Source organism: Gossypium raimondii, chromosome 2, assembly GCF_025698545.1.
Source record: "Gossypium raimondii isolate GPD5lz chromosome 2, ASM2569854v1, whole genome shotgun sequence".
Taxonomy (NCBI): Eukaryota; Viridiplantae; Streptophyta; class Magnoliopsida; order Malvales; family Malvaceae; genus Gossypium; species Gossypium raimondii.
The window spans coordinates 5,634,300-5,651,517 of record NC_068566.1 but is presented as its reverse complement, the minus strand read 5'-3'; the positions used below and the strand labels follow the sequence as shown (position 1 = coordinate 5,651,517).

General features: G+C 34.0%; 1 protein-coding gene across 1 annotated transcript; it reads right to left on the bottom strand.

The window, feature by feature from the left end:
• Positions 1-16,212: 16,212 nt before the first annotated feature.
• Positions 16,213-17,016, bottom strand: LOC105787851 (chaperone protein dnaJ 20, chloroplastic). Its single transcript, XM_012614419.2, has one exon. The coding sequence runs from the start codon at positions 16,935-16,937 to the stop codon at positions 16,452-16,454; it is 486 nt and encodes a 161-aa protein (XP_012469873.1). The 5' UTR covers positions 16,938-17,016; the 3' UTR covers positions 16,213-16,451.
• Positions 17,017-17,218: the final 202 nt, after the last annotated feature.

The window sequence follows — 17,218 nt, the reverse complement described above, 5'->3', positions numbered from 1 at the left end:
AGGAATAAAAGGAGACCCAAGAAACAAATGAATTTAAAAATGATCAGTTGTGTAGTATGAGTATGAATGAAGGAGACAGTGAAGTGTTTGCCAAATGGGACATAAAAATACATTGTTTTCATTGGTTAACAATGATAACCACTTAATGGTATTAATAGTGTCGACATTTAAAAATAAATGACCAAAATAAAAAAAATAAGAAATTCAAGGGCACAAATATAAATTATGCCACTTAAATGGTGAAGATTTAAAAAAATAGAAAGTATAGGGACTTAATTAAATAAACATGGGACTAAATCAAAACTATAACAAGTTTTTAAGGTATAAATAAATAAATAAAATAATAAATAAAGGGTTATATTAAAATATAATAAAAATATAGGGACCAAAAGGGTAAATAAGCCAACCGTAGTACATGTGTCACTCCATAGAGGGTTAACAGTCTGAGGACCAAAATGAAACAAATCAAAATTAAATGGCATAATTTTAAAAAGAAGAAAAACCAAAATTAGGACCAAATTGAAAAACGCCTAAAGGCGGAATGACTTGGGCAGAAATTTGACCCTCTTTCAAAAACACGTGGTCTAGAAGATCTAGGTCAGATCATTGGGTCATATCCAAAACGACATCGTTTTGGGGCTTCTGAAGCCTCGTCAAAACGACGTCGTTTCATTAAGCCTATATAAGTTTAAAAAATGTTTAAAAAAATAATTTGCATAAGTTTTTTTTAAAAATTCCTTTCTTTTTTTCTTTAAAGCTTCCGCTTGTCCTGCCATGGGGGTCGCCGTAGTTCTGCCGCGGCCACCAGTCATCGGTGATAGCAACCGTCGCCTCCGGTGGATGAAAATTCCTAAAAATACCCCCATTTACCCCATTTTCACGTAGAATACCAATCTAGGGTTAAAAACCTTAAAAATTTAGCCAAAACTCAACAAAAAGGCTGAAAACCTTTCGGTTTCTCCCTATCCGACGAGCCCTCGATGAAACCCGAGTAGGTTCAGAGATTTCTGGATCGGAGTTGGCTTTCCACGACGATGGAAAACGGTGCATCGTACGTAAAAAATTAAAACTTTTATATTTTTTCTTTATATTTTTCGAAATAAAAAAGTAAAAAAATAAAAAATAGAATTACCTTCGTTTTTTTCTTTTGAAGTTAGTTGGGTTTTTTTTGTATTCTATTTCCTCTTTTTTTTCTTCTTTTGTGTTACAATGGTTTCGGCTTTTATAGCCAAATAGATTACAATATATTAGTTTTTTTGTTTTTTATTTTCTCCTTTTTTGTTTCCTCCTTTTTTGTTTCTGTTGTTCCTGTTTTCCTGCTTTTCTACTTCTGTGTTTCTATTGTTCCAGCTGTTCTCTATTCTTTTTTTTTTTTCTTTTTTGCAAGTTTTTCATGGCAAGGGGTTGAGTTTTGATGAAATGGTGGCAAAGGAGGCAGACATCGGGGTGTGGGGACTTCGGGAGGCATGCCCGTTGACATGGCAAAGCTGAGGAGCGGCGGCGGTGGCTAGTGAAGTCTTAGGGGATTAGGGTTTTTTTCTGTTTAGATTTGGATAATGGGCTTTGGGATTTAAGGGTTTTTTGGGCTTTTAGTTTTTTTTTTGTATTTGGGCTTGTAATATGGACTATTTAATGGGCTTTTAAATTATTATTTATTTTTTATTGGGCCGAATGAAATTGGGCTTCTAGACGCATCATACATTGGTCAAGTTTAGCCTATTAATGACTTGCTCAAGCATTCTCATTTAATGCTTAGATGAACCAAAAGATAACGGCCAAAATTTCACATTATTGCTGATATGGAAGAACAAAGATTAAAGGACGATTATCCCTTTTAACTTCAATGAGAGAATATAGCATGAAGAATAAAAGGGTCTTTCCCTAGCTTATTGACTTGATGAATTTATCTTATAATTCAATATGATAATTTGGGAGACACTTTTTTTTTGTGGATTATTGATTTATTATTTGTAACATTCATTTGGATTAATCAATTGAATTCAAATTCAAATTCAAATTATTAATGTTGGTCATATAAAGGGTTGGTGTTAGTTGGTATATTTCACATTGGTGAAGCACAAACTATCAAGAGCGTTTTTATATAGCTTTACTTCTTGCTCTTATTGTGTAATTGGGTCATAGGCCAATCATGTGTGTGTTGTCGCTGCTTGCTTGGTTTTGTTTATGTCATAGGCCTATCATTGAATAATTTATTTTTTTCAGTTTTACTGTTTCAGAAAATCTAGAATTTGCTTGTTGGACAAAAATAGTGGGACAGTTTCAAAATTGTTCCTGCATTTTTTACTCTTTTTCCCCTGCCCATTTACCGTTTTGTCCTTCCATTTTTAGTATAAATAGATAGTTGATTTCCTCATTTCTTCACATTGAAAGAAAACACAATAGTCTCTGAAAAACCCTTGCCTCCTCTTCCTTTCCGATTTTCTTAAACACTTTGTCAATTTTTCCTCTAAATCACTTTAGAAAAAATTCTATCTAGAAGTTTGAGTTTTAAGTGAGACTGACTATGACCCTTCCAAACTTTTCTGGGAATTAATCCTACTATGATTTCCCTGAGAAGAGCAACACCAATCGAGTTCCATCTTCCTTATTCGGGTGTACAAATATCGAATCACCATGTTAGCCTTGGAGAATGACGTCCACTACACGATTGCACGAACCAAGGAAAATTCATTTCTAAAACAGTAGTTTACCACGGCACAATAAATTTTTATTTCTTAATTCATTATTTATTTTCCGTGCTAATAGATTTTGTGATAGTTAATTCTTCAAATCCAAATCATAATTACCAATCTAAACCAGACCGTATATACCACAAACTATTCTTCTATTACTTCTTTACTAAGCCAAATTAATGAATCAAATTGAAATGTTTCCCCATGATGAAAAACTAGCAGTAGAGAAAACAAACTTTCTACAAAAAGAACCAAAAAGAAAAACATGATAAAAAGATATTAATGTTAATATACTATTTGGCATCTAAATTTAGTTTCAATATTTAATTTGGTATCTAAGTTTGGCTTTATTGTTACTTTGGTACCTGTCGAAACCATTTTTATTTTTGGGAAAAAAACAAAAATTAGTTGTCGATGAAAATTTGGAGTCGCCACCAATCTTTTATTAAGGTGTGATTGGATCACCTAGAATGACTTTGGTCTACGAGTTTTTAGAATAGCAGGTTCGGGAGTCAGTTACATTCGAGGAAGGATTAGCACCCTCGTAACGCCCAAAAATTGGTACCAAATTGATTAATTAATGTCTTAATGTCGAGAGTTGAAAAATACGATCCTTAATTAAATTAAGTTATTTATTGAGACTCATTTTGAGAAAGAAAACGTCACACCCAATGCGTTAGGGCACGACATTTTATTTCTTCAAGATAAGTTTGTCCAAAAGACTCGTGTAATAAAATTTAAAAGAATATTCAATTGTTTAGGATTTATGAAGAAATTGCAGCCCAATGCAGGGCACAATTTCTCAAAATCCTAATTTTTAAACAGTTCCTTTATTTTTTTTAAATCTTTGTCTCGAGAAATCAATACGTTACATCTAATGCATTAGGACACAACATATTGAATTCCTGACAACAAGTTTTTTGTTTGATAAAAAAACATTCTCGATAATTAGTTTCAACGAAGAAAATTGGAACCCAATACGTTAGGGCTCAATCTTTTCGAAGATTCTAAATACGAGCATTGCCTTTGTTTTTGAAATTTTCCATTTTTTGTGAGTTTGAGTAAAAAACGATATAATGTTTCATTAAATGTAAAACACAATAATAAATACAACAATGACATAGAAATAATATAAATAAACGAAATTAATGTACATAAAAAAATAACCAACGACATGCAAAGTATCAAATAAATGAACAAAATATAAATAAAAACATAAATCAATACACAAATGAAGGAAATAAACAAAAAAATATAAAGAAAAAAAGGTACAAAATATATACATTGAAATTATGAAGAATAAAAGACGTAAACATAACTTACACTTAAAATTTTGGGTTATAAAACTTATATATAAAATACATAATGCATTTATGAAAACAAAGAAAAAAAATATACATATACATAAATTATAAAATATGTGTTAAAAATATAAGTAGGTAGTTAAAATTTTGAAAATAAATAAAAATAAATATATATGTATATATATATATATATAAAAGAATATTCATTAGAAAAAATAAATATGTATACATGTAGATATAAAATATATATATTAAAATAATTAAATAATATCTACATTATCAAAATTAATAAAAAATAAATATGTGTATATATATATGAGAAAATATTAGTTGAAAAACAATATACATATATAAATAAAAAATAAATATACATATATATATAGATTAAAAAAATAATTACAAATGAAAATTATAAAAATAAAAATAATAATAATTACATTATTAAAATTAATTAATTTTAAGAAAAATATAAAAAAAAGACTAAATTGAACTGCAAATAAAAAATTTGGGGTAAATCCACAAATAAATAAAGCCTAAAGGACCGTATTGAACGGGCGAATAATCATGGAGGGACTGAAAGGGCAATTTTCCCTTTTCCTCTAAACGGGTCGTTTCATAGGGACCAAATTGAAATTGAAAATAAATTAAAGACGAATTTTAAAAATAAAATAAACTTAATTGTAAAAATATTAAAAGGCGGAGGGGCTAAAAGCGCAATTTACCCCTTCGCTAAAAAATACGCGTATCCTAGGTCGGGTCGGGTCGGTGTCGGGTCGACCCATGCCCAAAACGACGTCGTTTAGTAGGCTTATTTAAGCCAAAATCATTTCAAAAAATTCATTTTCATTCCTTTTTAAAAAAAAACAAAAAAATCCTTCAGAAACTCTCTCCCCTTCCTCGTTTGTCCGGCCAGGGTCCGGGCACCGGCCGTTCATCAGCCATCGCGCCGGCCGCCGGCCTCCGGTGACGGCACCACTGTTTGCGGTGGCCGGAAAAGGGGAAAACGACCCTTTCGACTCTCTCGACCTTTCCAAGCCCAGATCCGGGCTCAAAATTTCCAAAATCCAGCAGAAAACACGAAGAAATCACGAAAACCTTTCAATTTCTGGCCACCGATCCTCGAGGGTGGCTCTCTCAACCGCTTCAGCGCCGCTTCAGAGTTCAAAGAAAGGTGGTTTCTTTCTGTTTTTTCTTTTATATTATTCGTATATAAATAAAAATATGTAATAATAATAACTGTAGATTAACGAAAATAAAATAACATAAATGACAACCTTAGACTGATTTCTGCTCTTTCGGTGTTGAACTGATTGTCTTTTTTGCTGTGAGAATGCTTCTTTTTTTTTATTGATTTCCGGATCCCCTTTTTATAATGTATCAATGGCTTTTTTATAGCCATAATAATAAAAAATAAAGAAACAAATCTATTTTTATTTGATTCAAAATCTTTGATTTTGTTTCCTTTTTTTGTTGTTTCTTGCTGTGAAGGTGAACATGACTCGTTATCGTGTAACAATGACGGAGCAAAGACTTAAAAATGCCCGATTTTACCCGGTTGTGCTGGATCTTGGTACTCTTCTTCTTCAAGTAACCTCATTCTCTCCTACTGCATCTTTAGAAGTATAGGAACTAGTGCTTCAATCTACTCCACTGCAATGTCAGGGAAATAGGATTTGTACGTTGTAGCTTCTCAAAAGAACAAAATTTGCTATCTTCAATATGCTCCACTGCAACTTCAGGGAGACAAGACTTATAAATTCAACTTGATCTGCTGTAACTTAAAGATGAATTTGATACGATATGCTCTACTGTAATTTCAGAGAGATAAGATCCATCATTCTAATCAGCTCCACTACAGCTTTTGAGAGATAGGATTTGTTTATTTAGTCTGCCCCACTGCAACTTCAGGGGATAAGACATTTTCTTCAATTTTATCGTCAGGGAGATGAGATTCGCTGCCTTCAGCTTTAATCTGCCCCGCTACAACACCAGGGAAACCAGATTTGCTACCTTTAGCCTTAATCTATTCCACTATAATGCCAAAGAGATAGGATTTGCTACCCACAGCTTTAATCCGCTCCACCTCAGCTATTTCAAGTCTTAACACCAGGGAGATAAAATTCGCTGCCCTCAGCTTTAATCTGCTCCGCTACAACACTAGGGAAACAAGATTCGCTACCTTTAGCTTTAATCTGTTCCACTATAATGCCAAAGAGATAGGATTTGCTGCCCACAACTTTAATCCGCTCCACTTCAGCTTTTTCAAGTCTTAAAGCCAGGGAGATAAGATTCGCTGCCCTCAGCTTTAATTTGCTCTGCTGCAATGCTAGGGAAACAAGATTGGCTACCTTTAACTTTAATCTGTTACACTATAATGCCAAAGAGATTGGATTCCTTGCCCACAGCTTTAATCCGCTCCACTTCAGCTTTTTTCCAGTCTTAACACCGAGGAGATAAGATTCGCTGCCTTCAGCTTTAATCTGCTCCGCTGCAACGCTAGGGAAACAAGATTCGCTACCTTTAGCTTTAATCTGTTCCACTATAATTCCAAAGAGATAGGACTCGCTGCCCACAGCTTTAATCCGCTCCACTTCAGCTATTTCAAGTCTTAACGCCCGGGAGATAAGATTCGTTGCCTTCAGCTTTAATCTGCTCCGCTATAACGTCAGGAAAGTAAGATTCACCGTTGTACCTTCAATTTATTCCACTGCAATGTCGGGGAAGTAAGATTCACAATCTTCAACCTATTCCACTGCTAACCAGGGAGATAGGATTCACAATCTTCAACCTATTCCACTGCTGACCAGGAAGATAGGACTTACAAATTTCAACCTATTCCACTGCTGACTAGGGAGATAGGATTTGTTTATTTTCAGCCTATTCCACTGCTGACCGGGGTGATAGGATTCACAATCGTCAACCTATTCCACTGCTGACTAGGGAGATAGGATTCACCTATTCCACTGCTGACCAGGGAGATAGGACTTACAATCTTCAACCTATTCCACTGCTGACCAGCGAGATAGGACTCACAATCTTCAACCCATTCCACTGCTGACTAGGAAGATAGGATTACTGGCTTTAATTTGCTTCCCTACTACCTTGGGAAGATAAGGTTCGTCGTCTCCGATCTGCTCCACTACTGCTTAGGGAGATAAGATCTATAATTTTCACTGATCTATTCTCTGGGGAACATGACCTGTATAATGAACCTAATTATGCCTAATGATTAGGATGACATAAAATGAATCAAATGCTCCTAACTAGACATGCGTGAATGGTGTTTGCATGAATGCATAATATATATATATTTTTCGAGAATGATCCCACCTAGGTTGTCATCGCTCGAAGTTTATTAAGGCTTTAACACTGACGTGCTACAACACCTTCTTGCTTGGCTGGCTTTTCAAAGAAACACTTAGTCAGATTGCCCCCACTGTAAACCTCAAAGTTCAATCCACTGGGACGTAAAATTTGTACCATCGTTCTCCCATTGTAATCCAAGGGCAGAAATATGTGGCTTTTCCTCAATCCTCTCCTATCACAATTCAGGATCTAAATCTTTCTGGTCATTTACACTATTCCCAAGGTGTCGTACCAAAGGCTCATGCGCAAATGAAGACTCTCTTCTCCGAGGTAACGTCTTCCTATTGCCTGGTGATCATTACTTGCTTGTTTATTTAAGCTTTGTCATCAACACGACATCTTGTCATTTTGTTCAATCAATTTTTGACAAGAAAATCCAAAGAGAAAGTCCTAATTTAGACTCTTCCTTTTCAGATTTTCAACCTTTAAACTTGGTGTGTTCTAACAATAGTCTTGTTTCAGGTTCTTGTATTATTTAGAAACTTCTAGAGTAATATGCAAAACTTCCCTTGTGAAAGTTTTATTAGTTCATTAATCATTATTCCAATGCAACATGCTTGCAAAAAGGTCATAACAATGGATAAGAATGAAGATAGTTCTGAGTATAGCTCGAAAGGAATAAATTATCAAAAATAGTAAAGAAGGATAACAAAAAAATTGATTGGGAATGTGTATCTTGGAAAAGAATGAAGTATTCCAAGAACAAAAAATTCAATATAAATAGTATAAAAATTGGGTGCCCCAAATATCGCAGCTTGAACTTCTCTATACAAACTTTCTGAGTTTGACATGTGTTTAGGAGATCTACAGTACTCTGTCGATGTCCTAAGATATCACCTACCCTTTCCTATTGATTTAGGTATAACAAGATCACCACATGCCCTAATCTGATCAAAATTCAAGTTGCTCTGATCACTTCGTGCCTCATTCTGATCAATATTTAAGCCGCCCTTTTTGGGTTTTCAACTCAAATCCCCTTTGGTCTATGGTGCCCTTTGCGGGTTTTCACCCTAGCCTCTCCATTTTCACTTTTTCCATCATTCATTTTTTTTATGACTCAAAGTGCCCCTTGCAGGTTTTCACCTTGGTCCTTTCTTATTCTTTAAGCAAAGTGTTTCTTGACTGAATATGAGTTGACAGGATTAGGCAATCAGTGTTCCTCTGAAAAAGGTCTTCCTTACAATATAAGGATCTTCCCAATTTGGCATTCATTTCCCTCTAAAATCCCTTTGTAGAGGAATAATCTTTTCCAACATCCAGCCTTCTCGTGAAATTCTCTAAGATGACCCTGTTTATTATGGGCTCGTATCATTTATTTCCGGTACATCTGACCCTGATAAATAGCTTTTAACCCTTTTCCTAGGTTCAACTGATCACATCGCGATTGGATCCATTCTGCTTCATCCCGCTCTAGCTCAACTAACACCCGGAAAGAGGGGATTTCAATAGGTAAAACTACCTCAATCCCGTAAACCATAGAGAAAGGTGTTGGCCTGGTGAACGTCTTAATAGATGTTCGACAAGAAAGGAGGGTAAAATAGTAATTTCTCATACCAGTCATTACAAGTCTGAGCCATTTTCCTTTCATTTTCTTGATATTCACCTCTAGGCTATTTAGTGACGAATCGTGGTGTCTAATCTTGAATTGGTTACAAACCTCAGCTATCGTGCTATTGTTCAAGCTCAACGCATTATCCAATGTAATCCTCTCTGAAATTCTATATCGGCATATGATGATATTGGCGTATAAAACAGCCTTTACCCGTTTGCTGAAGTAATTAATGATCTCAGAATGAAGCAATGCCCATAAGAAACCTTCGATGATGATGACGTCCATGCCCCATTTTACTCAAAATTTGAGTCGCCCTTTTTGGGTTTTCATCTCAAATCCACTTTTGGTCAAAGCGCCCTTTGCGGGTTTTTGCCTTGACCTCTTCTTTTTCTTTTTTCTTCTTTTTGATTTATTTTGACTTTGATTTTTTTTATTTTTTTTATGAATCTGAGCTCATAGTGTTAGGCAAGTCCTTGTTATCCCTTTCGAAGAATCTTCTTTGATATCGGATTTCTTTCATAGAGCCTCCTAGGGCGAAATTACGACAAAAAACTTTGGATTTTTCTCTTCAATTAGGATAAAATCCAACAAAACTTGAAGAGATGGAAACTCGACTTCGAATGGGCAAAGCTATGCTGAGTCAACTAGAAAGGCATTGCCCTGGCAAAGAATTTTCATTGCATTATTGACACTGCGAATTTCTGACATCGTGCTGTTGTGTAGATTTCATTATCAGCGCTTGACCTGGGCATATCCTGGTATGATCATACAAAGACATCTTTAAACTTTAGAAGTAACTCAACAAGGTCTTGCTTCGTCTTGACAGTCAGGTCAATTCTAATCTTCACCCAGCTTACAATTTCTAATGATTCCTTATGAGGTAGGCTCTGTCTATCCTCTTGTTCTACCATCCTCAACAAGTCTGGAAATAGGCTACAATCTATGTCATTTTCAAAGTCATAAGATCCCTTTAAACACATGTCTCGCTCAAAAGGAGGTTCGAAATCTGTAGCAGTGTCACTCATGTTATTGATATCTAGGGACCCATAGTAAATACCAAAGAATTTAAAAAAATAATATATGAATTTATGAATAATTATCTTTACAATATGATTATGAATGTATAAAAGAATGATTGTGGACAAAAATCCAAAAGAATGAAAGAATAATTATTCAAAAAGAATGAAAAATACTGGCTCAAAAATAAATACAAAGATGTATTTTATTAGAATAACGATGTTTAGACATGAGCCTATTTCATAAAGGAATTCTTGTAGCCTCTAGGCTAAAAGAAACAGGTGTGTTCTGAACACTACTCTAAGTAAGCTCTAGATGCTACAGAAATTTCTTCTACAATTCGATTATTTAGAGCACTCTCAAGTTTATAAGGGTGGACATCTAACAAGGTCCTTTTTCAATTGCGTCTTCATATACGGCGTTGATGTAAACGCTTCCCAACACTTCTTCATTCATTGCATTCTCCCCATTATCAATGTGGTTGGGTAGCGATTTTTTGCACTGGATGCCTTATCGAACTTGATAATGCCTATATTAATGAGTCTTTCAACTATCTTTTTGAATGCGGTGCAATTTTCTATCGAGTGCCCCGCAATTCCTGCATGGTATTCACACTGAGCATTTGCGTTATACCATTTAGGAAATGGAGGCAACATTGGTTTCTGGTAGAAAGGGGACACCACATGTGCATTAAATAGGCTTTGATATAGCTCGCTATATGACATCGATATAGACGTGAACTGAGGCCTTTCTGTATTTGTCTTCGTGTAAGATTCTCGCTTTAAAGGGCTCTGATGGCTGGTGGTTTCTGTCTTTGGCCGACCCACAGCGATTGGTTTTGAGTGGCCCTTGTTATATCTACATGTATTATCCCCCTTATTCCCCTTCCTCTTGGGGCCTTTATAGTATCTGGGTACTCTACCCTCGCCTGTTTTATTTCTGCTGGATTATCAAGAGTAATAGGATTGGTTAGATTGTTCCTCAGATTGGATCTTGAGCCTATCGGACGATTCATTGGGGTTAAGGTATCGGTTTGATATTGTTGAGATTTGATAGTAAGGGGTGCCCCTTGTGGATGCATATTTGGCTGGACATTTATCGGGGTAAAACCTAAGGGATAAACAGGGTCTTTATTATCCTCCCCAAAGTGGACCACTGAGTCTTTCACTTCTTCTAACTCTCCAGCTAGCAATCGATTGAACTGCCTCATCATAGTTCTCTGTAATTCTAGCATCTGATCTCTCATTTCCTGTTGAAATTTGGTCAGTTGCTCCTGCATTTGCATTTGTATTCGCTCTAATTTCTCCAACCTTTGGTCCGTTTCTCTAGTCTTTGCTTGGGTACCGTAAGGGTGTTAGTTTTCCAGATTAACTGAAATAACTTTACTCAATTAGATTCTTTTAATGGTCTTTAATGCATATGATATGATGCATCATATGAATGCAAAAAGGCGTCGATTCTAATTTGATTTTATTTATAAAACTTTACTAGAAAGTAAATTTCTTTACATAAAACGGATGCATGTATGGCCTCGCCCTCATATTCCAAGAAACAACGTCAATCTTTCTTTCATCTGGATGTTTAAGACAAATCACGTGAATCACCAATGGACGCCACTACTAACTCATTTTTGTGTGATCCATTATCTGCTCGTCTTCGTAATGCTCATCTGCTTCTTTAGATGTCGGCAGCTCTTGAATAATCAACTTGAATTCTAGGGCTATGAAGCAAAGTCGTATACTTCTTCATCACCCTTCTTTTGTTGTGTTTCTTGGAATATATTTGGGCAGCCGTATTTCTTCCACTTTATTAAGAAACCCTTTTTCCATGATAAGCTTTCTATCTAGCAACTAAATATGAACCAGCGCCTTTCAGAATTAAATGACATGTAATTGGAGTGCCATGCAATCAAAGTAAAACACAAAAAGTTAGCATCATGTATAAACATAGAATCCAATACAATCAACAAATAATAAAACACCTATTCGGGTATCTACTAGGGTTCAGTGTAGTTCTACCTAGAGTGAATTCCTAAGGTTCACTATATGAGGTTTGGCCTCTAGGGCAAAGGTACCCGAACTAGCAGATTCCTCGATCCTCACCCATTATAGGCTCATACAGACCGAGTTCGGTTCAGGGGAATACATTTCCCTATGGCTGCACGGAGATGAAAATCTCACGAAGACATATGTACGGGTGTATTCCAAAAGTGATCCACTATCCTGCACGGAGGTGAAAACCTTACGAAGGAGTAGCTTCTCACTCCCACTTAAAAGGGTAAGACTAAACAGTCTTTATGCAATATGATGGCAAGATATAAAACTCGATTTACAGTAATCATACAAACAAGTGCAAAGAGAGGATCGTAATTTTTCAAATCAAATTTTCAATTTTCGACAATAAGACCAAAAATAATCAATTTTGCAGCTTGACTCTCTAAATGTCCCCAGTGGAGTTGCCAAGCTGTCGAAACCATTTTTATTTTTGGGAAAAAACAAAAATTAGTTGTCGATGAAAATTTGGAGTCGCCACTAATCTTTTATTAAGGTGTGATTGGATCACCTAAAATGACTTTGGTCTACGAGTTTTTAGAATTGCAGGTTCAGGAGTCACTTACGTTCGAGGAAGGACTAGCACCCTCGTAACGCCAAAAAATTGGTACCAAATTGATTAATTAATGTCTTAATGTCGAGAGTTGAAAAATACGATCCTTAATTAAATTAAGTTATTTATTGAGACTCTCTCATTTTGAAAAAGAAAACATCACACCTAATGCGTTAGGGCACGACATTTTATTTCTTCAAGATAAGTTTGTCCAAAAGACTCGTGTAATAAAATTTAAAAGAATATTCAATTGTTTAGGATTTATGAAGAAATCACAGCCCAATGCATTAGGGCACAATTTCTCAAAATCCTATTTTTTGAACAGTTCCTTTATTTTTTTTAAATCTTTGTCTTGAGAAATCAATACGTCACATCCAATGCATTAGGACACAACATATTGAATTCCCGACAACAAGTTTTTTGTTTGATAAAAAAAAATTCTCGATAATTAGTTTCAACGAAGAAAATTGTACATAAAAAATAACCAACGACATGAAAAGTATCAAATAAATGAACAAAATATAAATAAAAACATAAATCAATAAACAAATGAAGGAAATAAAAAAATATAAAGAAAAAAAGGTACAAAATATATACATTGAAATTATGAAGAAGAAAAGACGTAAACATAACTTACACTTAAAATTTTGGGTTATAAAACTTATATATAAAATACATAATGCATTTATGAAAACAAAGAAAAAATATAAATATACATATACATAAATTATAAAATATGTGTTAAAAATATAAGAAGGTAGTTAAACATTTTCAAAAATAAATAAAAATAGATATATACGTATATATATATATATATATATATATATATATATATATAAGAATATTAATTAGAAAAAATAAATATGTATACATGCACATATAAAATATATATATAGATTAAAAATAATTAAATAATATCTACATTATCAAAATTAATAAAATAAATAAATATGTGTATATATATAAATATGAGAAAATATTAGTTGAAAAAAATAAATATATACATAAAAAATATACATATATATATAGATTAAAAATAATTACATATGAAAATTATAAAAATAATAATAATTACATTATTAAAATTAATTAATTTTAAGAAAAATATAAAAAAGACTAAATTGAACTGCAAATAAAAAATCTGGGGTAAATCCGCAAATAAATAAAGCCCAAAGGACCGTATTGAACGCACGAATAATCATGGAGGGACTGGAAGGGCAATTTTCCCTTTTCCTCTAAACGGGTCATTCCATGGGGACCAAGTTGAAATTGAAAATAAATTAAAGACGAATTTTAAAAATAAAATAAACTTAATTGTAAAAATATTAAAAGGCGGAGGGGCTAAAAGCGCAATTTACCCCTCCGCTCAAAAACACGCGCATCCTAGGCTGGGTCGGGTCGGTGTCGGGTCGACCCATGCCCAAAACGACGTCGTTTTAGTAGGCTTATTTAAGCCAAAATCATTTTAAAAAATTCATTTTCATTCCTTTTTTAAAAAAAAAACAAAAAAATCCTTCAGAAACTCTCTCCCCTTCCCCATTTGTCCGGCCAGGGTCCGGGCACCGGCCGATCGTCAGCCACCGCGCCGGCTGCCGGCCTCCGACGACGGCACCGCCATCTGCGGTGGCCGAAAAAGGGGAAAACGACCCTTTTGGCTCTCTTGACCTTTCCAAGCCCAGATCTGGGCTCAAAATTCCCAAAATCCAGCAGAAGACGCGAAGAAATCACGAAAACCTTTCAGTTTCCGACCACTGATCCTCGAGGGTGGCTCTCTCAACCGCTTCAGCGCCGCTTCAGAGTTCAAAAAAAGGTGGTTTCTTTCTGTTTTTTCTTTTATATTATTCGTATATAAATAAAAATATGTAATAATAATAACTGTAGATTAACAAAAATAAAATAACATAAATGACAACCTTGGACTGATTTCTGCTCTTTCGGTGTTGAACTAACTGTCTTTTTTGCTATGAGAATGCTTCATTTTTTTATTGATTTCTGGATCCCCTTTTTACAGTGTATCAATGGCTTTTTTATAGCCATAATAATAAAAAATAAAGAAACAAATCTCTTCTTATTTGATTTGAAATCTTTGATTTTGTTTCCTTTTTTTTTTTTTTGTTTCTTGCTATGCAGGTGAACGTGACTCGTGCGAGGAGATTCTGAGGGCATGGTTGCGGCGCGAGTTCACCCCTGAAACCCTAGGGTTTCTTGAATCTATTTTGGGCCACTATATTTGGGCCTCTATAGTTTCTTTTGGGGCCATTTTTTATTTGTACCCGGGGCAAAAATCGGTATTACAGTACCTATGTGTTTTTCAATTCGGTTCATGAGCTTTTTTGTATCCTAATTAAGTACCTATGCCTTTTGTTTTTTTTAACTAGAGCATGTGTTTTGTAAAACATTCATTGAGCCACATGATACCATTTGGTATGTGTATTAAATTAAACATTGAACCCAAACTTAAGTACAAAGTAATACAGTAATCCAAGATTTTATGTGAAATAAGAAAAAACAATGAAAAAGTCATCGGTAAAAGTACCACAAAACCCCATGTACTATACTTTGAACTGCATTTTAGCCTTTCTACTGAAAAATAGACAAATTAGTCCATGTATATTAGATTAGTGAGCAAAATAGTCCCTCCGTTAAATTTTGGTATTTATATATAAGGTATAATAACAAATTTAGCTCTCAACCTTTACACGTTTATTCAATTTGACCCCTACACTTTTATTGGAATTAAAATAGAAAAATATGAAACTAATAAGGCTACAGGTAAAAAGGCCTTAGTAACAAATTTAAAAAAATTCAATTAAACCCTTTTAAAATTTAAAATTATTTAAAACCATAAAATTTACAAAAATCTAAAATTAAAATTTTTGTTAAAATAACAATACCTACCCATTAAAATCTAATGGTTACAAGATTTTTTTAAAATTGACCCTACTCTTTTGTTGGGTCGACATCGTTATTTTTAATAAAAAATAATTTTTTAAAATTTTATGATTTTCTATTAATTTTAAATTTTAAAATGGCTTAATTAATTTTTTTAATTTGTTACTAAATGACCTTTAGCCTTATTAGTTTTAAAAATTAATTTACTCCCAATAAAAATGTAGGGTCAAATTGAATAAACACGTAAAGGTTAAGAGTTAAATATGCTATTATACCTTATATATAAACACCAAAACAAATATTTAACCGTGCAATTTTACCAGAGAGGCTTTTTATTCACTTATCTAATGTATAAAGACTAATTTGCCCATTTACAATCTAAAGTATAGTAAAAATATATATAATTCTTTGAACAAAAGTCATCTAGTGTGTTATAGAAATATTTAAACCCAACAAATATGAGTGATACCCATAAAAGAAAAAAACCAACACCTAACTAGATAAACATTATTGATCCAAATCTAGAAGGTACCAGATGAGTTACATTTGAAATTTATTATGGTTTACTTTTAACTAGATAAACATTATTGATCCAAATCTAGAAGGTACCAGATGAGGTACTTTTAATTAGATAAACATTTGAAATTTATTATGGTATATGCTGCCCACTGAATTACATTAACATGAAACAACCCCTAGTATGAACTTTCAGATAAAGCTTATAGCCTTTACTCTAATACTAATAAAATGAAGTTCAGATTATTAAATCTATGGGAGAGGCTCATGAATTAGCAATTTGGGTGACTTAGTGCCACTTTGCTCAATATAAAATTAAGTTGGTTAAATTTCAACTCTCATACTGAGGCACCAATAAGTGCACAAAATTGGGTTCTTAATTGTCGATTAACTAATAATGGACATTAATGTATATTAACAATATGATTAATACAAATATCTGACTTAAACATCCAGCATCTATACTTTATTCTTCTAAAAGAAAATTAATGCAAAAACCTTTAATTTCTACCTCCTCTGCATCCTAGCATGAGACCGTTTCTTTAATCCGTCGAGTTGTTTTTCCCAAACATCTCTCGGAAATTTCGATATTCTCTCTTCCATAAAATAATTCTTAGCTCCAACTAAACCCAATTCGTAATCATACAGTTTACGAGAAATTGGATCCGAAAGTGTCTCGTAAGCCATTTGGAGTTCCAGAAACCTTTTCGTGGATTCATCTTTGGAGGAAGCAGGACAAACGTCAGGGTGGTATCGAAGAACCAAGCTTCTATAAGCCTTCTTTATGTCATCCAAACCTACATTCTCAACAGGGTCGAGACAAAGCACTTGGTAAAAATTAGTGTTCCCTCTTTGCATGCGTAACTTATCAGCTCTTCCCCTACATGATATAACATGAACCTTATAAGGCTTTTGCCTGATCCTGAACATGAAATCCGATGTAGTTGATGTTGTTGAAGGCATTGTTTTGGTCGTATTGAGATTCATTTGCATGCTTTTGTGAGTTTGAGAGAGAGAGGGGGGGAATAGAAGAGTTAAAAATATATATTGGGGGTCAAGTGTGTTTAAGAAAACAGCTGCGGGATATTTATATATAGAATTAAAACGCGGTTTCGGCTCCCCTTGCCTTGGTTTTGGTAAAAGGCTAACGTTGAACGCAATTTTGGCATGAAGGCGTCGTCCTTGGCGGGATGGTTCTTTTATTACTATTTTTTTTTTACCAATTTGAGGGCTCACGTTGGTTTAATTTTTCTGTTAAAAAATATTATATTTAC